At 38.2% G+C, this 25078-nt stretch overlaps 1 protein-coding gene across 7 annotated transcripts in view; it reads left to right on the top strand.

Moving 5' to 3' along the window:
* AKT3 (AKT serine/threonine kinase 3) overlaps window positions 1–25078 on the top strand; it is a 304707-nt gene that overhangs the window by 203804 nt on the left and 75825 nt on the right. For all 7 annotated transcript variants that reach the window (XM_042926503.1, XM_042926505.1, XM_042926504.1 and 4 more), the window contains 2 exons: window positions 7364–7429; window positions 8744–8812. In XM_042926503.1, coding sequence (XP_042782437.1) covers window positions 7364–7429; window positions 8744–8812 — 135 coding nt within the window. The remainder of the gene's footprint in view (window positions 1–7363; window positions 7430–8743; window positions 8813–25078) is intronic.

Genomic DNA, 25078 nt, shown 5'->3' on the forward strand with positions numbered 1-25078 from the left:
ATCTTGGTTTTTTAACTTACTCAGCCCCTCTGTGTCTTTTAATTGGCGAATTCAAACCCTTTGCATTTAAAGTAATTATTAATAGTTCAAGACTTGACTGTCACCATTTTGTCTATTGCTTTCTAATTATTTTGTAGTTTTTGTCCTTTCTTGCTTGCTTGCTTTTTTGTGAATTGATGGTTTTTTGTAGTGGTATGTATACTTTGATTCTTTTCTCTATTTGTGAATCTGTTACAATTTTTGGCTTTGTGATTACCACGATGGTCATAGTACATCTTACTGTTGTAACAGTCTGTTTCAAGCTGATAACAGCTTCAATTGATTGGAAAAAGGTCTACACATGTACTTGCTCCCCCCAACATTTTATGTTGTTGACGTCCAAATTTACCTGTGTGTCCAGTAGCAAAATACTGTAGCTATAATTATTTTTAACTCATTTGTCTTTAAAGTGTATGCTAGTGGCCAAGGTGATTTACACACTTCAGTTGCAGCATTAGAGTGTTTTGAATTTGACTATATATTTACCTTTTCCAGTGAATTTTATCCTTTTGTATGTTTTCATGTTACTAATTAGCAGCCTTTCATTTCAGCTTGAAGAACTTTGTTTAGCATTTCATGGAAGACAGTCTAGTTGTGGTGAATTCCCTCAGCTTTTGTTTTTCTGGGAAAGTCTTTGTCTCTCCTTCATTTCTGAAGGACCACTTTACTGGGTAAAGTATTCCTAGTTAGGAGGTTTTTTTCTTTCATCACTTGGAATATATCCTCCCACTGTCTCTTGGCCTGCAAGGTTTCTGCTCAGAAACTTCACTGAGAGCCTGATTGGGGTTCCCATGTATTTGATGAATACATTTTTTTCTTGCTGCTTCCAAAATTCTCTTTGTCTTTGATTTTTGAGAGCTTGATTGTAATGTGTCTCAGTAAAGATCTCTTTTGGTGGAATCTCCTTGGGTATCTTTGAGCTTTGTGGACCTGAATGGCCATATCTCTCCCCAGATTTGGGACATTTTTGACTGTTACTTCTTTAGATAAGTATTCTGTCCCTTCCTCTTTCTCTCTTCTCCTGCTGGGACTCCCACATGTGAATATTGTTTCACTTGGTGGTATCCCATAATCACATAGGCTTCCTTCACTTTTTCATTCTCACATCTTTTTTTCTCCTCTAACTGGATAATGTCAAGAGGTCTGTCTTCAAGTTTCTTCCACTTAATTGAGCCTGATTTAAAGCTCTCTATTGCATTTTTTCATTTTGTTCTTAATATTCTTCAGCTCGCAAATTTTTGTTTGGTTCTTTTATATGATCTGTATCTTTGTTGAACTTCTGGTTTCGTTCATGTATTGTCTTTCTGAGTTCATTGAATTATTTCTCTGTGTTTTCTTGAATCTTGCTGAACTTCTCTATTTTTAATTCTTGATAGAGAACTATCAAGTCCATTTCTTCAGTGTCAGTTACTGGAAAATTATTGTGTACCTTTGGAGGTGTCATGTTTTCTTCCTTTTTTGTGTGTTTCTAATGTCTTTGTGTTGCTATCTGAGCATTTGAAGGAGTGGCCATCTCTCCCAGCCTTTTTGGACTGGCTTCTGTGAGTACACCAGCTGGGTGTGGCCCCGTGTCTGGTTGCTGGGAGGGTACGGCCAAGTAGTCCCCATGCAGCCCTGTCAGCTGAGACCAACATCAGTGAAGACTGTGGGTGTTTTCCATGGCCAAGCCTGTAGAGATCCCATGGGTGTTACTGGTGGGTAGGGCTACTGGGGCTGAAGGTAGCTGGGGTCCTCCCATTCTTTTTTTTTTTTAATTTTTAATGTTTATTTCTTTATTTTGAGGGAGAGAGAGCAAGTTGGGGAGGGGCAAAGACAGAGGGAGAGCGGGAATCCCAAGGAAGCTCCACGCTGCCAGCGCAGAGCCCAAACATGAGGCAGGATCTCAGGAACCTTGAGATCATGACCTGAGCTGATATCAAGACTCAGATGCTTAACCAACCGAATCACCCAGACACCCCCTCCTGTTCTTTTTTGCCTGTGAGAGGCAGTTCTAGCCAAGGAAATCCCTTTTGGTGAGAGGTGTGATGTGCTGGCACTGGGTGTCCACAGAGCTGGTGTCCCGGGATCTGGTGCACACAGAGCTGCATCTTGGAGCACAGGTGTATGTGGGGTGGCGCTGGTGTCTGGGATGCCGGTATGTGCACGTTTCCTGTGGAACTGGGGCCTGGGTCTCTAGGGATCGCCACAGGGACTCAGGACCGGGGGCGGAGAGGGACGCAGCAGTAGCTGGATCGCTAGGATGTCAGAGTGCAGTGGTGCCTTCGGGCCCAATGGCAGCAGGGCCTCCTTTGTGGATGGTCAGTCACAAACCCACGTTGCCGCAGCAATGTTGGGTCAAGTCGCAACTTTAAGTTCAGGGAGCGGGTCACAGAGCCCCCAGGTGCCGGTGCGGTGCTGGTGGGACAGAGCCCTGACTCAGGACCCGAGGACCCAGGGGTGGTCCATGCCATGACAGGTCAGAGCCATGACTCGGGGCCCTGTGGCAGCGGGCAGAGCAGTCACAGCGCCACTTCTGTTTGGTCAGAGCCTCAGCCTGGGACCCCCCAGGCCAGGGTGCGGAGCAGCAGCAGTGCTGCACTGGTTTCTGCAGGTCAGAGCCCAGACCCAGGATCAGGGATGAGGTCAGAGCAGCGGCAGCTCAGCCCCTTGCAACTGACTGGTCAGCGGGGCTGGGTCCTGGGGGTCCAGGGGGCAGTTAGTGGGGCTGCGCCCTGGGGGTGGGGACAGGAGCATCCAGGACAAAGTATCAAATGACAGCACTTGAGAACGGAGACGTAGTGTTCATAGGCCGCAGAGGACCACCTGTGCTTTGCTTTTCTCCATCAGGGTGACAAGTGGGCAAGAAAGAGAGTAGAGATAGTAACGAAGGAACAGCGCGAAGACAGTGTGGCCCCCGGAGAGTGGGAGGGCGTGAGCAGGCTCATCTGGGCAGAAACCAAGTTTGCAGAAGAGGGGAAGTTAGGACCCCAGATTTAGAGCTTGAGAAGTGTGATGTGTTTCCTATGGAAAGAAATGTATGGATTGCTAACACATGGAGTCAAGACAGAGAACAAGTAAATAACAAGCGCTGGCCCTCCCTGCGGGTTAATCGAGAGCAAGTGAGGCAGGGTGCAGGCTTCTCTGCCCCCTTGTCCCTGTTTCCCGCTCACCCCTCGCCTCCAGGTGTTTGCTGTTGCTCTGGTGGGGGGCGGAAGTGGTTCCAATGGGCGTATGTTGATTTCAACTGGCTACAGCCTTGTGTTCAGGGTGGAGAAAGTCACCATGAACGGACTTCAAGTGTCGGGTTACGTAGACACTGGGCTGTGTGAACGGGAGGCGGCATCGTGTGGAGTAGAAGTGACGGGAATGTTGGCCTCACACATGCCATCAGTATTGCTTGTCGCACCTGCAGCCCCGGTGCCTCCGTTTCTGCCTGCAGGGTGGGAGTAATCAAGCCTACTATGTTGCTGAGTTAGTGCAGGGATTGAAGGATCTGAAACCCTTGGTGTCCCAGATCTTCTTTTTCTCCCCTTCTCTGCCACTTCCTACCCCTCACCCCCCACAAAGCACCCAACCTCCACGCGACAGGAGGCGCGGGGTGGGGAGGGGGGGGGGCAGATGAAGGCGGAAGCTGAGACCACGTGTAGTAGAAGGGAGTGAGTGATAAATCGGAGACGATTGGGAACCTAAATGTGAGGAAGGAGGGCTGTTCTCTGCCTCACATCCTCCAAGAAATCAAAGCCCATTCCTGTGAGAGAAACTAGATTTAAAAACTCATTAGTATTTTACCGGGGATGAATATACATGGAGCTGTATTTCAGAAGCTTTTTCACGAAAACATTCTACTTCTGTTGCACACCCAAGCATGTGTAGCGCTTCTTCATTTATAGTGCTGATCAACGAGTGGATTTTTTAAAAGGCATCACATTGTTTTAGTCACTAAGTTTTATCGCTGTTATTTTTAACTTTTTGTTTTGACATGTTGCTTTTAACTGTAATTAAAAATTATTGGCATCTGTGTTTACTTTTTAGCTTGTGCCTACCTTATCTTCATAGCAGAAACTAATTAGTATGTGAAATACAGTACTATTAAATCTGCATTAAGAGGGAAGAATTCTAATCTGATCGTATGTAAAATATGGCAGAAAATACATTTTAATATTTTTGCAAGATGCGTACATAGTATTAATTGCATTTCCATTCTCCTGACAAAGAAATCTTGTTTTAGCATTTGTTTCCGTACATCTTTACTTGCTCCTTTGGGGTGGTTAGTTAGGCAAATTGCAGAACTTAGAAAAAACTAATCTTCTGTCTTGAAACTTACTGATTTAGGAAAATAACTATTGTATGTGCTAGGCTTGTTTTAAAAAGCAGAATGAACTCCCCTCTGGAAATACTTTCTGAAGCACTAGGATGTCTTTTCTGGTTCCAGATGGGTTTCATACTTACCTTTTTGTAGTCTTTTCCTGGCTCTCTGCCTCCGATCACTTTGCAATCCTACAGCATAACCTGCAAATGGTATCTGTTCTGTGAATCTCCTTCTGACTGCCTGTAAAGAGGTGTGTGCTTTTGTTTTTTTTTTTTTTAATTCACCCTCATGTTGAAGGCAGGTATTTTTTGGATTATTGCTGCTAATTTTATATCTCAAAAAGATTTTAAAACTATCCCCTTTTCTCCTGTTCCTGCTGCTACCATAGTAGCCTAAGGCATCCTCATTCCTCTCTTGGAATACTGTTGTTGTCCCTTGGTTTATCCCTCCTTTTTGTTTGTTTGTTTGTTTTGTTTTTGTTTTGTTTTTGAGAGAGAGAAAAAGCGAGTGAGGGGGGCAGAGGGGGAGAGAGAGAATCTTAATCAGGCTCCTTGCTTTGGAGATTTGGGCGGGGCGGGGGGTGGGGGGGGGGGGGAGTTCCATCTCACAACTGTGAGATCATGACCTGAGCAGAAATCAAGAGTCACTTAACCAACCTAGCACCCAGGGGTCCCCATCCTTCCTATTTTTTGTGTCTTTCTGCTCAGCGGAGCCCGAGTAAACTTTTAAAATAGAAATCAGATTATATCACCCCTCCTGCCCCCCACATCAACAGATTACCCAACTTATATACTCCCCCAGTAATGTTAGTTTTCCTTATTTACCCCATTTATGGGGTAATTTTTTCTTAATATTCCTTATCAGGCTTAGTAATTATTTATTTAATTGGATATTTACCCATCTGTTATGCCTTCTCCACTAGCCTGTAGCTCCATGACTCCAAGTCCCTATGCTAGGGACTGTGGGTGTAGAAATCAGTAAGTTATGGTATCATTTCTGCTTCCGATTTATTTTGTATTAAAATGTGTGCTATTCTTATTTAGAAATTCTAGTATGATATGACAGAGGCTTTCAGATTTTTTTTTAAACCACTTTATACCTGCACTGTTACTATCATTTAGTAACTGCCCACCAAGGATTTTGTTGTTTTTTTTTTTTTTTTTTAAATTTTTTTTTTTCACGTTTTTTATTTATTTTTGGGACAGACAGAGAGAGACAGAGCATGAACGGGGGAGGGGCAGAGAGAGAGGGAGACACAGAATCGGAAACAGGCTCCAGGCTCCGAGCCATCAGCCCAGAGCCTGACGCGGGGCTCGAACTCACGGACCGCGAGATCGTGACCTGGCTGAAGTCGGACGCTTAACCGACTGCGCCACCCAGGCGCCCCAGGATTTTGTTTTTTAATGAATGAATTTGGGTCTGTATGTCACAGAGTATCCACTTGCCTGATGCTTCATTATATATTTCATGTTTCATTATGTGATGCTCATAAATTGCAGTCACCCTCTTCTCTGCTTTTTTCCCCACTAACATTGATCACCATCTGTGTAGAGAGACTGAAAGTTCCCTGAGGGCAGGGATCCTTGTCTTTGTACCGTTTTCAGGGCACAGAACAAGCCCAGAATACATTTGTTGCACATTTTTGGAAGGGATGAGTGATTGAATAAATGAAGTTTCACACCCCTGATGACTGGAATTTATTCCTGTGATAAACAGTTGAGTTCAACCAACATTTATTAAGTGTCTACTGTGTACTAATCATTATGCTAGGGGCTGTAGGTGTGGAAATCAGTAAGTTATGGTATCATTTCTGCTTCTGATTTATTTTGTATTATTCTGATTTGTCTAAAAATTATAGTATGATATGACAGAGGCTTTCAGATTGAGCACTAAAGCTTGATTCTTATCAAACAGATACGAGGGATGTTTTGTTTCACTAGTTTTGAGCACTGTGTTATTAATTACACTGGCCTTGTTCAGACATGACTGGTCCCGCCCTCTTGGAATGGCTTTGGGATCTTAGCATCTTCGATCAATCTATTTCTCATTTCTCTCTGAGGTCTAAGGTCAGATGATAACTAGAATGAGGTGCCCTGATGTTTTGCTCTTCACATCTTACTTCTGATCTAGTTGTGATTTGCGGACAGTGTGGAGGCATGGATCCGCAAGAGCTTTGTCTAGGATCTTGCTAGAAGCAGAGACCGGAGATGCTGTGTTAGTTTCAGCAGTGATCTTCCTTTCCTTTCTTCTTTAAGATGGTGTTATTTTTGAAATATGAAACATTTTTCCAGTTCTCCATATGTTGAAGAAAATCTCTCCTAGTTCACTTTTGATGTCAAAATGAGATTTATGTACAAAATTGGGGAAATACACTTATTTTTGGTTTGAAATACACCCAGATTTTTTAAATTGTCACCTAAAGTAGGTTGTGACTTTTTTTTTAAAGAAGCAAGTTAAAAAGCCACATGCAAAAAAGATAACAATTTTTATATTCTGTTTCTATTTCTAAAATGTATAGTTGAAAATTAAATCTTAATGTGTATATTCTGTGTTCCTATTTTTGGTAACTGATTTTTCTTTTAAGTAGGAGACTTATAGATTCTGTGATCTTTCCTAAAATATATCCTTTCTATCCCCCTGAATAAAATATATTACGAACTTGGAAATAATAACTACTCCATGCCTAAATATTAGCTGCTAAGGCATTGCCTTCAAGGGAAAAGGTTTAGCTATTTAATCATCTGTGTCCCTGATAACTTTTTGGTGGTTTTTGTATCATTATCAGTATATTTTGATTAAGCCTGACTGAGTTGATATGGTTCATTATACTTTGCAGCCATCTGATTTAAATAAGTAATTGGATGTTTTTGGAGGAGGTTTGGAGGAAAAGCCCAGCAATAAAGGACACATGTCATTGTCTTTTCAGATCTTTTTCTGCCTCTGGGTTTAACCTCTTTGGCTCGTAGAGAAATAGCGAAAATTTTATATCCCTGGTGCTTAGTACATATATTAAAGGTTTGCCTTTTTCTTTTGTAGGATGAAGTGGCACACACTCTCACTGAGAGCAGAGTGTTAAAGAACACTAGACACCCCTTTTTAACAGTAAGTGGCTGAAGGGCAGATGTTATAATCATAACATTTTAAATTTAAGGGAGTTGTGCAAAAGCTAAGCCATGAAAAATAACATTTTAAATAAAATTCATTTAGGTATGCCATTTTCTTTGTGGGAAGACTAGAAGTTTTGTTTCTTTGAAATTACTGCAGTGTGTGGATTAAGTTTACGATATGTATGCATTTGTAATCCATTATTTTTTTTTGAGACTTTTTTTCCCTTCATGAATTTCACTGCCTTAAAAACAAAAACAAAAACAAAAACAAATTACTCCAGAGCAAATATACGTAGAGCACTGAGAAAATGGTAGACTTAAAAGAATTTCTTAGTGTTAAATGTAAGGATTTTGTTTCCTTTGTCTGTTGGCTTCTGATAAATATTTAAATGATCAAGCAGCATTCTCTTCAAATATGAAAGGCAGATATCTTTACTGAATATTTTTTATAGAAATTGAGACTTCTTTTAGGTATAGAGTACTCTCAGAAACACAGGAAGACTGAATACACATTAAATTAAAGGTAGGATAAGTCATGATGTATTTTCTTGACTGGACAAAGTATAAACTATGAGTTATATGCATGTTACTTGTTTTGAAAGAAACTGATTTTTTTTTTCAGTCCTGTTCTTAGATTGTAATAGAGACATAATTTGCCAAGTTTCTGTATGTTCTTGGTTCTGATGACATGTATTAAGATTAAAAATAACAGGTAGACATACAAGAGGGAGAACATTTTAAAGATTTAGCATTATGTAAAGTAGGAATTTCCAGATATCTAGACTTACTTTGTTACGTTGCTGGGTGTATATTGTCCAGTATATTAAGATAGCTCTAAAGTTCTGCTGTCTTTATAACTTACACAATTATATGAACCAACTCTGTTGAATTCAGTCATGTTTTGTACCCAGTATGCAAATAGTGAAACTATATTAGAAGCCTGAACATAACTACTCTAGCTGTATTTTTGAGTCTTCCTCGCTCTAAGGTTACATGGGTGGGAACTTCAGGCACTAATACAGTTTCAAATAGACGGCACAGTAGATGGAGAGTTGCTCGTCAAAATTACTAAGTGTGTTTTTACTTAAAATTTTAATTTTAATTTTCCCCTAACAATATCCAATGCTGATCTAAATAGAATTTGTTTTATGTTCCTCAGAACTCTTGCTTACACACTCTTAAGGAGTAGGTAGATTCTTAAGGGCAAGAACATTTCATCCAGCAAGCTTACTGTTTCTAAGTGTTCTATTTTGGTATTGTTATAAGAATACTGGATTATAATGTAACATTTTTTCTTTTTCATTTCAAGTCCTTGAAATATTCCTTCCAGACAAAAGACCGTTTGTGTTTTGTGATGGAATATGTTAATGGGGGAGAGGTGAGTCAAGAAGTCAATCCAGCATATGCATGGTAGTATTGTCATCATTTTTAAAAATTATTTAAAATAGAAGTTATGATGTAACCATTCTGTACTTTGCTGTAGAGATATGTGTAGCTCTTTCTCCTGTGGAGTAGATGGGAACTGAATAATTTCTAATGAAATGTAATGGTCACTTTTTTAAAACTTTTTTCATATATTAGAAAGCATACTCATATTCTTTTTCTTCCTATATTTTGTAAGTGTGAAATATTTTATCACTTGTACAAGTTTTGAAATCATGTTATTTAATTTTGGAAACTGGAAATACAGGATTTTTAATGCTTTCTACAACGTTCTTCCTCAAGTGTTTGGTAACCTTACAAAAGATAATGTAACCAATTTTGAACTCGGTTTAACAGTACTCCATAGTCTCATCCTGGCTGAGTTTCCTCTTTATTTACATAGGAGTTAGAGTAACCTTGACCGCATTTGAAGAGATTCAAAGGGTCAGGGCACCTGGGTGGCTCTGTGGATTAAGAATCTGGCTCCGGATTTCGGCTCAGGCCATGATCTTGTGGTTCATAGGATCAAGCCCCGTGTTGGGCCCTGCACTGATAGCATGGAACCTGCTTGGGATTCTCTCTCTCTCTCTCTCTCTCTCTCTCTCTCTCTCTGTCTCTCTCTCTCTCCCCCTCTCTCTCTCTCTCTCTCCCTCTCTCTCTCTCTCTCTGTCTCTGTCTCTCTGTCTCTCTGTCTCTCTCCCTCTCCCTCTCCCTCCCACCCTCCCTCCCTCCATCTCTCTGCCCCGTTCCAGCTCTCACTCTGTATTTCTCAAAATAAATAAATAAATAAATAAACGAACATTTTTTAAAATTATTAAAAAAAAAAACAGAATTGAAAGGCTTTTGTAGTTTTGAAGACAAATGCAGTCTTAGTGGTACATTTCACCTATTCCTTTATTCCCTGTCCTTTCTCCTCTGTATTTTTGATCAAAATCAATGTGAGGGAAAATTTCAATTTACTGGAATAGCTAACTGGAAATATTTACACTGTGGATTTTCTAAAACAAATTTAATTATTAAATAGGGAATTTGTCTCACAGACCTTAAAATAGTCTTATTTTTCCAAAATAAATGAATTAAATATCCCCTATAGAATATTTTCTCCTGTAGAATTATCTGACTTGTAGGAATTAGTTCATTGCAAAATTCATTCATTCATTTGGGAACCACATTTTAAATACCAGGCAGTGTGGGTTTATCAGAATGTGTGAAGACATCATCTTTCTATGAAGGAGCTTACATTTTATCATAGAAGTGTATTATAAATTAGAATGTATAGTGAAAGACCTAAGTGCTAATAAAGTCATATTAGAAAATCCTTTATGGGGTTTTCTAATTTAGGGCAGACCTTTAATGCTTAATGAGACTTCAGCAGGAAACTGATTTGAGAAGATTCCGCAAGCAGAGGGATCATGTGAGCAGAGTTACCAGGATGAGCACAGGGGCCAGAAGAACTTGAGTAGTTGGATGAGAAAACCCAGGCATGCGGTCACATGTTATCTGGGAAAATACAAAGAAAATGAAGGTCATGGCATTGCGCAAGATTGGTACATGTTCATGACCAATTATTTAGTCGTGGGTAGAAAGAGAGGTATCAGAAGTGGCTTTTGGTTAGAATCAGGGAGAACTAATATAGTGAAATTACAGAGAATGTGTTGAGGGCAAGATTATAAATTTGGTTTTGAAAAGGGTTTTCCTAAGGTTCCTAGGAAATGAGTATGTGGAAATAGCATGGAAATCTCACCGAGGATAAAGAAGGGGTCAGAACTATGGATACAGGTTTGGGAGCCATTTGTATAAATGTTATAATTTAAGTTATGAGGGTGGCTGTTTCCCATTTCATGGGAAATTAAGTTGATGAGATGTTTGTGTAGTATCTATCAAAATAAAAAGTGCTTATATTCTTAGAGCAGTTACACTTCCAGTAATTTATCCACATACATATTCACAGATATACCACAGAATGGAATTTGGATAAATACATTCAGTGCAGCATTCATAGTACCTTTAGTAAGGAGACTGCTGTATCTGTCCAGTGGAATACTTTATATCCATTAAAAAGAACGAGGCAGCTCAATACGGGCTGATAGAGAACAAGTTCTAAGATACATTATGAAATGAAAGAAACACGGTGCAGAGTATAAAGCATGCCACCACTGTAATGATTTAACGAAGGCAGGACCGTGTGTATGTGATATGCATTTTTATAGATGCGTCGACTCTCTCTGGAATTATGCTCTCTGAAATTATACACTGGGCATTAGTGTGTACCTTTGGGAAGATAAACCGAGTGACTGGGGACCAGGTGGGAGGACTTATTTCTCAATTATGTGTTCTTCAGCAGCTTTTGTATTTGGTGCTACAGATAAAGATGTATTTAAAAAAGGAAGGAGGGAAGTTAGGCAGGCAGATGGATGGATTGATAGATGACCAGGGAAGACAATATTGGGAAAATGTTAAACTCTACAAACAAAAACTTGGAGAACTACTCTTTCACAGTATCTTGTGTTTACATCTATTATAACAATTACCAGGTTGTTTTATAACTAACCTATTTACTTTTATATATTTCCTACTAGACTCTGAGCTGGTCAAATGCCAGAAACTTACTCACTACCTAGCATGAGTAGGAACCTGACAGATATTTACTGGATGGTTTGAATGAATAAATAAATGAAAAGGATAAATAAATCCTCTCCAGGAACAGGGATCAACAGGGATTTTTAAACTGGAAACTGCTGAGAAGTAGGAAGAAGAATAGAAAGTAATGTACTATGTAGTTTATTTTGGCCAAAAACTTGAAAGTGTTTCTTCAGGAGGGAGTATCTTTGAGTGTATTTATAAAATATATGTATTTTTTGAGGCTTTGTGCAAGGCACTAGGGTAGGTATGGTGCATAAAATCTGAATTAAACCTTGATCTTCCCCTCAAAGAGTTTGTAGTCATGTGGTGAAGGTACCAAGCCCACACTCAGCTTAGAGTGATAACTATCACCTGTATCAGAAATACAGATGAAGAACCACGGGACTTCACGGGAGGGAGAGGGTTTTGTGTGGTGGGGTGAGGGAAGCTTCGGAGCCTCGGGGAGGGGCGGGGGGGTGCTCGCGGCACCCACACTCTAGCATACTTCTGAGATTAATTAACTGATGATTGTCGAAACAATTTTACACACAAAAGCAGATTTTCAGACTAGCCAGATGGTTTTCTTTAGCACTGAAACTCCTACATTATAGCTCTCTTTTTTCGGAATTTCTGTTTTGAGAATGTGTTATAGATAAAGACTGAATTATTTAATGGATTGCAGCAGGTGAACTGATTCTGTATGTGCATGGATAGCAATTATAGCATTGCCATCTATATAGATACATTTGGAAAATTTGATTGTATTTATACACTTTTAGTGCAAAGAAAGTTTCTTTTTTGTAATTTCCCAGTTTTTCTCTTTTAAGTTATCAAATATACTTTTGAATACATTTTGAATGTACTTCATAAATACAAATAGTTATTTTGTTCTTGGAACTTAATGTGTTTATTTCTCTTCTTAAATTTATTGTTTCTCTGAAGGAAATCTATGTTCAGTATATCCTTATGGTGACTTATTTAATTTTGGTTTTGCTTTAGGTTCACCATGACACTTATTCTGCCCAGGGATGCTTCCTAGAAATGCAGAAAACTCAATTTCTGTAGAAAAAATACGAAACAGAGTACTTCTGTTTGGAAATAAGGTTGACAGAGAGGTAAAGCAAGGGAAGCCGTAAACTCACACAGGCAGGCTGTCCATACCAATACTCACCGATGCGCTGGGAATTATCCAGTGGGGAACATCTGGGTGGTAACTAGGAGATGTGGGTAGGAGATGACCGACCTATTGGAAAGTAAGCTCTGGTAAACGTGGTGCTCATGAAACGGCAACATATTCAGACCTCTCTGTATCTCACCTGTGCCCTGAGATGGACTTCTTTAGTGGGCCTATTGAAATCATCATAACTAGCCCAGTCTTTACTTAATTTGTGTTTATTGTCTTGATTTTTCATTAGCAGTAGCATCCTTTGAGCCTGTGTTCTGGAATGTTTATCATGAAATATAAATACAACAGTTGAGACATTCTTTTTCTTAACATTTTTGTGAATATATGAACTTCTTTCAGCCTAGTAGACGGCATGGAAATTTAGCATGTTCGTGGCCATGCTTGTTATCTTCCCTGTGTTTGCCAGTATTGTTGAAAGCACTGAATAATCCTGATTATTCAGGAAGTGGATTGTGAGAAGATATCGATTGTAAAAAATCAGCAGGTCTTTATAGGCATATCAGTACAATGGGAATCACATCATAATTGCAATTAACTTATATGAATTCAAAGTAAAAAGCTCAGCAAAGGACATCATAGAAATAGACAGTAGATAGATCAGTAGATAGAAAGATAATAGATAGATAGGAAGGATTTGATGATTCTTCCATTCTTGTTAAGTGTGTTGGCAGTCACCTCAAGATGAGAAATATAAGTTTGCTGTTCTTTTACTCCATGTTCGTTTCTACTTGCCCTCCATAGAGTTTCGTGGGATACAAACCCTAGTGCTTAAAAACACATAGTTTTCAGAAAACATTGTCATTAAGTGCATCATAACTACAGATGTTCATCTAAAGAAATTATGGTACTTCGTTGCTGAAGGAAGAAGTGCTGAGCTTAACTATATTGAGACAGTATGTTGGGTCTCCAGTGTAGCACCTGCCTCAGGAATTTTTCAGGAATGATTTTGATTATACTTGATAATTTATGTATGAACTTCAGAACCTATTCCATTAGAATTCATTTGCCTGTTAAATATTTAATGAGCAACTACTATTGACTGGACCTCAGCAGATACACAAATAAGGAAAAACTTGGTACTTTCTTTTAAAAGATGACTCTCTAATTGGGATTATAGACAAGAGAGTGTGTATATACCTAATAGTGTTATTATTGCCATGATAACACTGATTGCTATGGGAAACAGAGAATGGGCACTTGAATCCGTCTGGAGGAAAGAGGAAAGAGAAAAGGAGAGAATGCCAGAGAAATGCCTTGGGTGGTTGCTATGCTAAGACTTAAGTTGAACTCTAAGTTACATCAGTAACTTAGAAGGAGGGCATTCCAAACAAGGCAATAGAATGTGTAGAATGTGCAGGAATATGCAAATTCTCCCCCATCTGCCCAGCTACAACACAGGATGGGCAGTGCTAAAGTCCTGCAGAGGAAAGTCAGAAGTGTATGAACAAGTATTCAGTGTCGTATTAGGACAGATCTTCCAAGTAATTTGGGTTTTATCCTGAAGACAGTGAAGCATCGTGGAAGGATTTCTGTAAGAAAATGTTTCAGGAGGAGTACTTGGTAGCAATATGAAGCTTGGACTGAAGAAGACAGAATTGGAAACAGGGAAACTATTTCAGCTGAGACTGCATTTAGGTTTTTCGTCATCCAGTTATAAACTGTTAGAGTCATTAATTGAGGTAATATTAGAAGGAATAAAATTCTAGGATTTAAGGACTAAACGGAAAGAGAAAAACATGGCACAGTTTTCCGCTTGTTGCTTGGGGGGACTTGTGTGGATACTGGGCTATTCAAAAAGTCAGGAAACACAGGAAGAGGAATGAGTCCCGGCATGATCATCATTTATTGGAGGAGCCTGTTGGGGCTAACAAGGAGGAAGAGTTAGGTCAGAGGTACAAATAGGCTTCATCAGCAATGCTGAAACCAAAGAAGGGAAGAAATGTCCGTTGTGAGAAAAATATGTAAAGTTAGGACATTAGTGGCCAAGAATGGTGCCTGGGGATATCAACATGAGAGGTGTTGGTGATGAGAGAAGCCTAAGGAGAATCCTGGACAGAAGGAGCCAGGCAGGAGAAGCCTGTGAAGCCAAGTATGTATAGAACAGAGTAGAGTGAATCCTGCAAGATAACAGTTGACAAATGTGCTAGGATTGGACATTGACGAGTTCCTAAGCAGAAGCATGGATTCTTCCTTTTTCTTGGGTCGATGTAAGATGTGAACCTTGGTGACAGGATGGAACGTACAAGAGTTAGGTCAGAGCTCACTGGAACAAGGCTGTGAAAGCGAACTCAGGGCACCTTTGGTAAGCAGCCATCCAGCATCTGGAGAACATACTATGAAAGCGTTCCAGTAATATGACCAGTGACATGCTGCCAACACATCCAAGTCATCTCTTTTTGTAGCTCAGGTATTACCAGAGTTCCGTAAGATTACTTAAAATCTTAAAAAATAAGACAAATAAAAGCAAAAAAACAACACTGGGATGCCTCTAGTTAGGATTCTTCCCCCAAATCTTACTCACAGCCATATTTCTTTCCAGACCTCTGTAAATCTCTCTCCAGGTTGGAATTGGAAGTTAAGATATCTGTTAGGGGGTAAAGGACAGTCACTGTGTAGAAATGTTTGTTCACCTGATAAATTCTTCACACCCTTCTATTTTCTTTGTGTGGATACAGATGAACGGACACTGTGCTCATTCTACACTATACTAATCTCTTTGAAAAAATTCATTTCGTTGTTTGCATATGACTTTCAGTTTCATGCCAGTCTTGAGATCTTCTCATACTTTAGGTTTTTCATTGTTTGTCTTCAGTGAACCCAAGTCTGTCATTTCAAATTCACGTGAGGCAGAAGTGCCAACAGTGAGAAATTGTAGTTCTGCTCACTAATTTATGGAGGTGTGATTTGGGTGATTTTTAAATTAAAAGTATCATTTCATATTCATAGCGATGACTTTAAAATTTTTACTAAACTTATGTGTGTATAAATATCTTTAGTGTTAGGAGTCTGGCAAGTTAATTTCTTTGCCCACCATTTTAATTATGAATATATTATGTAGGTTATATCAGAGTTTCATTGCTTTCGTCCGATGTGTTTTCAAAAATTCCCAAGCCAAGAAAGATACATTGTAAAATTCACTTTAGCATGTAAAGTTTAAGGCAAAATAAGTTTGGGAATATTTTTAGTATATACTTTAGCATAATTTTATAATATTTCAAGGCTGGCTTCCTACAGTGAATCATTAAACCAATATATCACTGCATCTAAGGTAATAATTCAAAGCCTTCACTGGTTTAAACATCTAAGAGGCTTACTTTCATATCTAGAATCTCACTGGAGAATCTGACTGGAACTGTAGGAACCGATCAGGCATTTGCCTATTTCCACAATTCTTTTCCATGTGGTTATGGCACGGCACGGCATTTTCAAGATAATCGAACTTTGTTTTTGTTTTTAATTTTAATGTTTTATTTATATTTAAGAGAGAAACAGTGTGTGAGCAGGGAACAGGCAGAGAGAGACAGAGACAGAATCTGAAGCAGGCTCCAGGCTCCAAGCTGTCAGTACAGAGCCCAATGCGGGGCTCGAACCCACGAACTGCGAGGGTCATGACCTGAGCCGAAGTCAGACACGCAACCCACTGAGCCACCTGGGTGCCCCAGGATAACCAAACTTCTCACACAAAGGTTGGATTACCCAGAGTAAGCATTTCCAAAAAGTGAAAACAGAAGACACAATGTACGTACAATTGGAGACCTTGAAGAGAAAACACAGGGCATTAGAACACAATACCTAAACATTAAAAAGTATTATCTCCCTTCCCCCCAAAAAAGTATAATCCCCAAACACAGTATGTAGTCGTTTGTGCTCTGCACCTTTCACTTAGCACGTTACTTTTAAAATTCATCAAAATGGTTGCATATATCAGTAGCTTGTTTCTTTTTATGGATTTACTCCATTACATTTTTGTATCATAATGTGCTTGTACAATCACCAGTCGATAGGCATTTGGGTTCTTTGCAGTTTGGGCTCTTATGAAAAATGTTCTTGTGAATATTTCAGTACAAAACTTTATATGGACATATATTTTTACTTGGGTAAATACCTAGGAATGCTATTTCTGTGTCCTCTGGTGTGTCCAACTTTGTAAGAAACCGCCAAATTTCATTTTACATTTCTGAGATGTTACTCAGCATCATCACCGCGCTTGGCATGGTTAGTCTTTTTAAAATTTTACCCATTTTAGTGAGTGTGGAGTGGTAGCTTGTAGTTTGAATGTGAACTTCCTGAACAACTAATAATATTGAACACCTTTTCCTCTGTTGATTTGCTATTTGGATGTCTTCTTTATTGAAGTATCTGCTAAAATATTTTTGGCCACTTTTTAATTGGGTTGTTTGTCTTTTTTAAAATTGAGTAGTCAGAATTCTTCATATATTCTAGATACAAGTGCTTTATTATATAGATGTTTTGCAAATATTTTCTCCCAGTCTGTGGTCTGCCTTTTCATTTTTTTTTAATGGGGAATTTTTCTCTCACCCTAACAAACCTCTCATGCCCCTTTACAGTCCGTGCATCCCATCACCCGCTTCCTTGTAACCACTGATACGGTTTCTTACAAGTGTCTTTTGAAGGACAAGTCTTTTAAATTAGATGAAATACATCTCATGAGGGTTTTTTTGTATATGAGTGATTTGTGCATTTTATGTTTAAAACATCTTTTCCTCACCCAAGTTAAAATTTTTTCTCCCATGTTTTCTTCTTTTTCCTTTTTAAGTTTATTTATTTGTTTTGAGGGAGGGAGAGAGAAAGAGAGAGAGAGAAAAAATGTGCATGAGCAGGGGAGGGACAGAGAGAGAGAGGCAGAGAAGGAATCCCAAGCAGGCTGTGTGCTGTCAGCACAGGAGTCTGACAAGGGGCTTAATCTCATGAACCTCGAGGTCATGACCTGAGCCAAAACCTGGAGTCGCTTGGATACTTAACTGACTGAGCTACCCACGTGCGCCACTCCTCCCCAACCCATGTTTTCTTCTAAAAGGGTTAAATGTTTTAGCACTTAAATTTAGGTCTGTGATCCATTTCAAGTTAATTTTTGTATATGGTGCTATATAAGAGTCAGAGTTCTGTTTTTTTTTTTTTTTTAACAGTTGGATATCTAACTGTTTCAGCATATTTGTTGAAAATGCCATCTTTTTCCCACTAAATTACCCTGCCACCTTTGTCAAAAATCAGTTGACCGTGTACATGTGGGTTGATACCTGGGCCCCCTGTTTTGTTGCATTGATCTAGATCTATCCATTCTTATCTCTGCCACACTATCGTTAGCATTTTTACTTTAGAGTAAGTGTTAAAATTAGACAGTTTGGGTCTTTCCCTTCTGTTCTTTTAAAAAATTGTTTTTACAACCCTATTTCCTTAACATTTCCATATAAATTATAGAATAATCTTGTTGTTTCTATGTAAGGGTCTCCTGGATTTTAATTGGGATTGTGTTAAATCTGTTGATCAATTTGGAGAGAATTTATGTGTTAATAATAATGTGTTCTGATCCATGAACATGATATATCTTTCCCATTATTTAGGTTTTCTTTAATTTTTTCAGCAGTATTGTGTAGTTTCTAGTGCACAGGTCTTGAATATTTTTCGTTAAATTTACCCTGAACTGTTTTATGTTTTTGATGTTTTTATAAGTGATTGGTTTGAACTTGCAAATTTGAATTGTTTGTTGATAATATATAGAAATGCAATTGATACTTCTTCCCCTTGAATCTTGCATTCAATTGCTAAAAATATTTTTTGTAAATATGTTGAGATTCTCTGTGTAGATGATCATATCAGGTGAGAATAGAGGCAGTTTTACTTATTTCTAATCTCATGCATTTTTATTCTTTTTCTTACCATCTAGGAACTCCAGGACAGTGTTATATAGCATAGTGAGAGCAGACATTCTTGCCTTATATCTGATCTTAGGGTGAAAGCATTCATATTTTCACCAAGAAATATGTTGTTAGCTGTAGGTTTTTCATAGATGCCCTTCATCAAGTTGAAGACATTTTTTTTATTCCTACTTTGCTGAGCTTTTTTTAAAAAAAATCCTTATAGGATGTAATATTTTGTCAAATGATTTCTCTGTTTCTATTGTGATGGCCATATGGTTTTTTTTCTTTATTCTGCTAATATACTGAATTTTGTTGTTGAGTTTTTAATGTTAAACCAACTTTGAATTTCTTAGATAAACTCATCTTGGTTGTGAGGTATTATCCTCTTCATGTGTTGTCAGATCCAGTTTGCAAGATTTTGTTAAGAGTTTTAAATCTTTGTTCCCTTGTAATATTGTTTAGGTCCCTCCTTTTCCCTTCCCCAAGTAATGTCTCTGGGTTTGCATTCGAGATAATGTTGGCCTCTTGAAATGAATTGGGAAGCATTGCTTCCTGTTCTGTTTTCTGGTAGATTTTATCAGTGAAATTTTTGGACCAAGAGTTTTCTTTTTAAGAAGGCTTATAACAATGAATGGTGGAGGGTGGGGAGGAATACATATATATATGAAATAAAGTGCATGGATATATTGCCATGCATTTTATTTTTTCTTGAGTGGGCTTTGGTAGTTTATGTGTTTCCAAGAATTTATTCCTTTCATCTAAATTTTTAAGTGTATTTGCTTAATACTGTTTTCTTTAAAAAAATTTTTTTTGATGTCTATTTATTCTTGAGAGAGAGAGCATGAGCGGGGGAATGGCAGAACGAGAGAGGAACACAGAATCTGAAGCAGGCTTCAGGCTCTGAGTTGTCAGCACATAACCCAATGCGGGGCTGAAACTCACAGACTGTGAGATCATGACCTGAGCCGAAGTCAGATGCTTAACTGACTGAGCCACCCAGGCGCCCCTGCTTAATATTGTTAATGTTCCCTGGTATTGCATCAGTGTCTGGGAGCAGTGGTTCGTGTCTCTCTTTTAATATTTCAACTTGTGTCTTCTCTCTTTATTTCTGATCATTTTTCCTAAAAGTTAATAATTTTTATTGATATTTTAAGCTGTAGTTTTTATTGATTTTTTTCTCTTATTTTGGGTTATCTATTTCATTGACTTTTGCTCTTTATTATTTCCTTCGTTCTGGTTAATGTGGGTTTAATTTGCTTTTCTTATCCTTGTTTCTAATGTGGAAACTTACAGCATTTATTTAAGCCTTTTTTCTTTTCTGATCGAAGTATTTCATGTATAAACTTACCTGTAGAAACCAATTTTATGTTATATGTTATATGAATATTTATAGCATATTTTTAATCTTATATAGGTTTTTACATGGTTTTAATGTCTCTTATTCTTTTCCCAAATTTACTAATTTATCAAGTCATGTTTTCTTTGACCAGTGGACTATTTAAAGGTGTATGTTTTCCAAATAAGATTTGTTTATTCATTCAGAAATATTTAGAGGTGCCTGGGTGGCTCAGTTAGTTAAGCATCTAACCTCTGCTCAGGTCACGATCTCACAGTTCATGCGTTTAACCCTGCGTTGGGCTCTGTGCTGACAGCCCAGAGCCTGGAGCCTGCTTAGGATTCTTTGTCTCCCTCTCTCTGCCCCTCCCTAGCTTGTGTTCTTTCTCAAAAATGAATAAACGTTAGAAGAAAGAAAGAAAGAAAGAAAGAAAGAAAGAAAGAAAGAAAGAAAGAAAGAAAGAAAGAAAGAAAGAAAAAGAAAAATATTTATTGAGTGATTATTGTGTTCCAGTCTTAGGGTGCACTGGGGTGAGTAAAACAGTCATAAAATAAACCCAACAAATGTATTGTAATAGCACCGAACAGATGCTATGAGAGGGAATGGAGAACCTACTTCCTATAAATTGAGTTACCTGGCTTGAGGAAGTTGCACTTAGACTTGAGACTTGACTGCAAAAAGGATGGGGAAGCAGGTACCGGGGAAGGAGCTGCACGCACGGAGGCTGTGAAGAGAGCCGCTCTGAGATGCGACTGCAGCACATAGCTATGCACTGATCTTTCAGCACAGATGGGTGGCTGTCGTCTTCTCGTTCTGCACCTTGAGAAGCTGCACTCTGTAGTAAGTTCTTTGTCCTATGCAGTTCATACTATGCAATTATGAAGGAGACTCATGAGTGAGATTTCTTCTTAATGGAATACTTTATACATTGACTGTCTCAAATTCATAGAAACTGTAGTTTTAGTGTAATAAATAGATGATATGCCTTAGAGACAGATGACCTAAGTTTGAACTCAGCCCTACCACTTAATAGCTATGGGACGCTAGGTGAATTTTATGCCATCTCTAAGCCTTAGTTTTCTCATTTCTGTGATGCAGATAAGAATCTACCTATTTTATAAGGGGCGTTTTGAGGATTATGCATGTAAGTCACTTAGTACAGTGCCCAGCAAGTAGAGGTATTCGAAAATAATGCCTAATGTGATAATATGGGAATAGTCACTTCAACTTACTATATTTAATCATCTGTAATATGGAGATGACATTATGTAGCTTTTATGATTGTTAGAATGCACTTGCCTGAGTGCTCAAAATGATAATGTTTATTATTTTTATTGTATTGGTATTAGATATGTTTCATAAATAGCCCAGATATTTCACATATATCCTAATAAATACAAATATTTTAAAATAATGACCTTGGGAACATTCACCTTTTTAAAAGTATATTTTATTTTCCAAATGAAGAACCTGTTAATATTTAATGTGGTAGAACTGAGCAATCTCTTCTTTATCTTGTTAATGTAGTTTCAATAAAATATTTTCATATAAATTATTTAAATTGTAATAGTATATTGGGAATTTAAAATTATTTTTTAAAGGAATTATTAATTTTTTAAAACTTGTTTTAGAGAAAGAGGGCATAAGCAAGAGGTGGGGGTGGAGAGGGAGAGAGAGAGAATCTCAAGCAGGCTCAGTGCTCAGTGTGGAGCCCAACATGGGGCTCGATCCCACAACCCTGGGATGGTGACCTGAGCCGAAATTAAGAGTCAGACACTCAACCAGCTGAGCCACACAGGCATCCCTAAAAGGAAATTATTTTTTGTACTTTTCGCATTAAGTATTTTCATTATTTGACTTTTAATCACAGAAAATTTTCTTAACTTGTCTTGCATTACTTCTTTAAAACTTGCCCATTTAGGAGCACTTGGATGGCTCAGTTGGTTGAGCATCTGACTTCGGCTCAGATAATGATCTCACAGTTCGTGGGTTCGAGCTCCGTGTCAGACTCTGTGCTGACAGCTCAGAGTCTGGAGCCGGCTTTGGATTCTGTGTCTCCTTCTGCCCCTCCCCCACTCACACTCTGTCTCTCCCAAAAGTAAATAAGCATTTTAAAAAATTTAAAAATTGCCAGTTGACAGGCTATTTTTTCAGATATCAGGCACCTACTTGGTGATCTAGAATTCATATATTTTCCTACTTGTAAGAAGAGGCCAAGAGGTAGAGGCTGTAGGGCTTGAGGCATTTAACTGATAATTTATGGCTAACACGGCTGCCACCAACCAAGTGTTTCAGTGTCCAGCAACTTTGACCTTAGATCCCTTTCATTTTTTTTGTAACATCATAAAGGTTTAATTTGTATTTCAAGAAATTTTAATTTAACTAGGCTATTAAAATACAGCATTTTTTGTTCTTCTGTCTATATCACAATCGTTTCTGAAAGAACTTTCCTTGAAAACTAATGCAGACTCTGGAGTTAGCCTGTGAAGAGGGTAGACACAGTCTAGAAGATAATTCTATGAATTGCCTGTTAAATGTAAGAATGCTTGCATTCAGAGTATCCTTCCATTCAAAGTACTTGAATACTAAGTATTCAGGTGTTTGTTTTATAATGTAATTAATACTGTTCCGGTTTTATATGTAGTATTTGCTGTGGACTGAGTATTTGTGTCCCCCTCACCACAGAACTCATGTGTTGAAACCTAGCCCCCAAGGTGATGATATTAGGAGGTGGGGTCTTTGGAAGGTGATTAGTCATGAGCATGGAACCCTCATGAGTGGGATTAGTGTACTCATAAAAGAGACTCCAGAGAGTTTCCTCGCCCCTCCCACCATGTGAGGATACAGCGGAAGTTCTCACCTGACCCCCAGTCTGCCAGTGCCTTGATCTTGGACTCATCAGAACTGTGAGAATAAATTTCTCTTGTTTACAAGCGACCCCCAGTCTGTGGCATTTTGTTAAGGCAGCCTAAACAGACTTAAGACAGCGTCAGTCATCCAGTAGTTTCCCTGCAGGTGGGCCAGAGCCATTCTTTTCATCTTGTCTTTTCGTAAACCCAGGGGAGGTGTTAATCCGCACATCGCACAGATTGGCATTTCTTGTTGCTTACTTACTTACTGTCTTTAGGATATTTAAGTTTCAGCTTCAACAGATATTATGGCAGTGAATGTAGTCATTGGAATTGAGCATATTTTGTTACTCTGGAGTTAAGTTTTTTTGTTTTTTTTTTTTTGTTTTTTTTTTTGTTTTTTTTTTTTTTACTATTACAAAGGAATGACTGAAAGTTGTAAAGGTAGTATTTGCAAGAAAAAAAGTTGTGTTGTAAATCTTAGACTGCAATGATAATTGTTAGGAACTTTTTAAAGTCCAGGTTTTTTGTTGTTGTTTTTGAAAAATTCCATTAGAACTAAATTTTTGCAGTGAAGGAAACGATCAACAAAGCTAAAAGGTAACCTACTGAATGGAAGAAGATATTTCTAAATACATCCAATAAGGATTTAAATTTTTTTTAATGTTTATTTGTTTTTGAGAGAGAGAGAGCACAAGTAGGGGAGGAACAGAGAGAGGGAAACACAGAATCCAAAGCAGGCTCCAGGCTCTGAGCTGTCAGCACAGAGCCTGATGTGGGGCTTGAACTCATGAACTGTGAGATCATGACCTGAGCTGAAGTCAGATGCTCAACTGACTGAGCCACCCAGGTACCCCATCCAATAAGGATTTAATATCTAAAATATATGAAAAACTTACACAACTTAATATTTTAAAAAACAATTCTGTTACATAATGGGCAGAGGGCTTGAATAGACTTTTTTCAAAGAAGACATATAAATGGCCAATAGACACATGAAAATATGCTCAACATCACTCATCATCAAAAAGTGCAAATCACAACCATGATGGGATATCACCTCACTCACACTCATCCGATTGGCTCTTAACAAAAAGACAAAAAATAACAGTGTTGGTGACAACGTAGTGGGAAGGGAGCCCTGGAACACTGTTGATGGGAATGCAAATTGGTGCAGTGACCATGGAAAACAGCATGGACGTTTCTCAAAAAATTAAAAATAGAACTACCATATGACCCAGCAAACTCCACTTCTGGGTCTTTATTCAAAGTAAATGAAAACTAATTTGAAAAGATATATGCACCTCTATGCTCATTGCAGCATGATTTACAGTAGCCAGGATATTTGAAAGCAACCTTAGTGACTGCTGATAGATGAATGGATAAAGAAGATGATTTATCTCTCTATCTATAACTTTTATTACTTTGTGTGTACATAATGTATACATACACAAACATACATTTACGATGGAGTATTACTCATCCATAAAAAACAGTGAAATCTTGCTGTTCATGACAACATGGATGGACCTAGAGGGTATTACACTAAGTGAAATGAATCAGAGAAACAGATACCATAAGATTTCACTCGTATATGGAATCTAGAAAACAAAGCAAATGAACAAATAAAACAAATAGACTCATAGATACAGGAAATAAACTTGGTTACCACAGGGGGAGGGCGGGGTGAAATAGGTGTAGGGGACTAAGGTGTACAAACTTTTAGTTATAAAATAGATTAGTCACGGGGATGTGACATACAGCATAGGTGATATGGTCAGTAATACTATAATAACTTTGTATGGTGACAGATCATAACTGGACATTGTGGGGATCACTTCATAATATATAAAAATGTCAAATCACTGTCCTTATGATGTACTCCTGAAACTAGTGGGACATTGTACGTCAATTACACTTCAGTTAAGAAAAAGAATATAACTGTTTTGCAAGATATAGCAGTTTATTTTCAAAATAAACATTACCGGTTTTGTGAAGAAATAGTCTTATTTAGTAGGTTAAGATCACCTGTTTACATTAGTGTCTTCCTAACAGCTTGACTAAGTACAGCACACAAAAGACAGGTAGTCGTTCCCTTAAAGGAACTTAAATTTCTAAACTTTCTATGTTTTTTGCTTGAGTAGCAAGTAACTCGTTGTTTTTGAACAAAAACAAGAATATTCAATTATTTTATATGATTTTCTTAGGCTTCTAATAAAAATATCTTGAGAAGTGTAAACCTTATTTTCCCTATAGATAATTATTTGGAAAGTATTTTTGAATTTCCCTTTATTCTTTACATATTTATTGAGCACATATTATGTGCTACGTATTAGGTTTGGCTCTGAAG

The sequence above is a fragment of the Panthera leo genome, chromosome F3 (assembly GCF_018350215.1).
Source record: "Panthera leo isolate Ple1 chromosome F3, P.leo_Ple1_pat1.1, whole genome shotgun sequence".
Lineage (NCBI taxonomy): Eukaryota > Metazoa > Chordata > Mammalia > Carnivora > Felidae > Panthera > Panthera leo.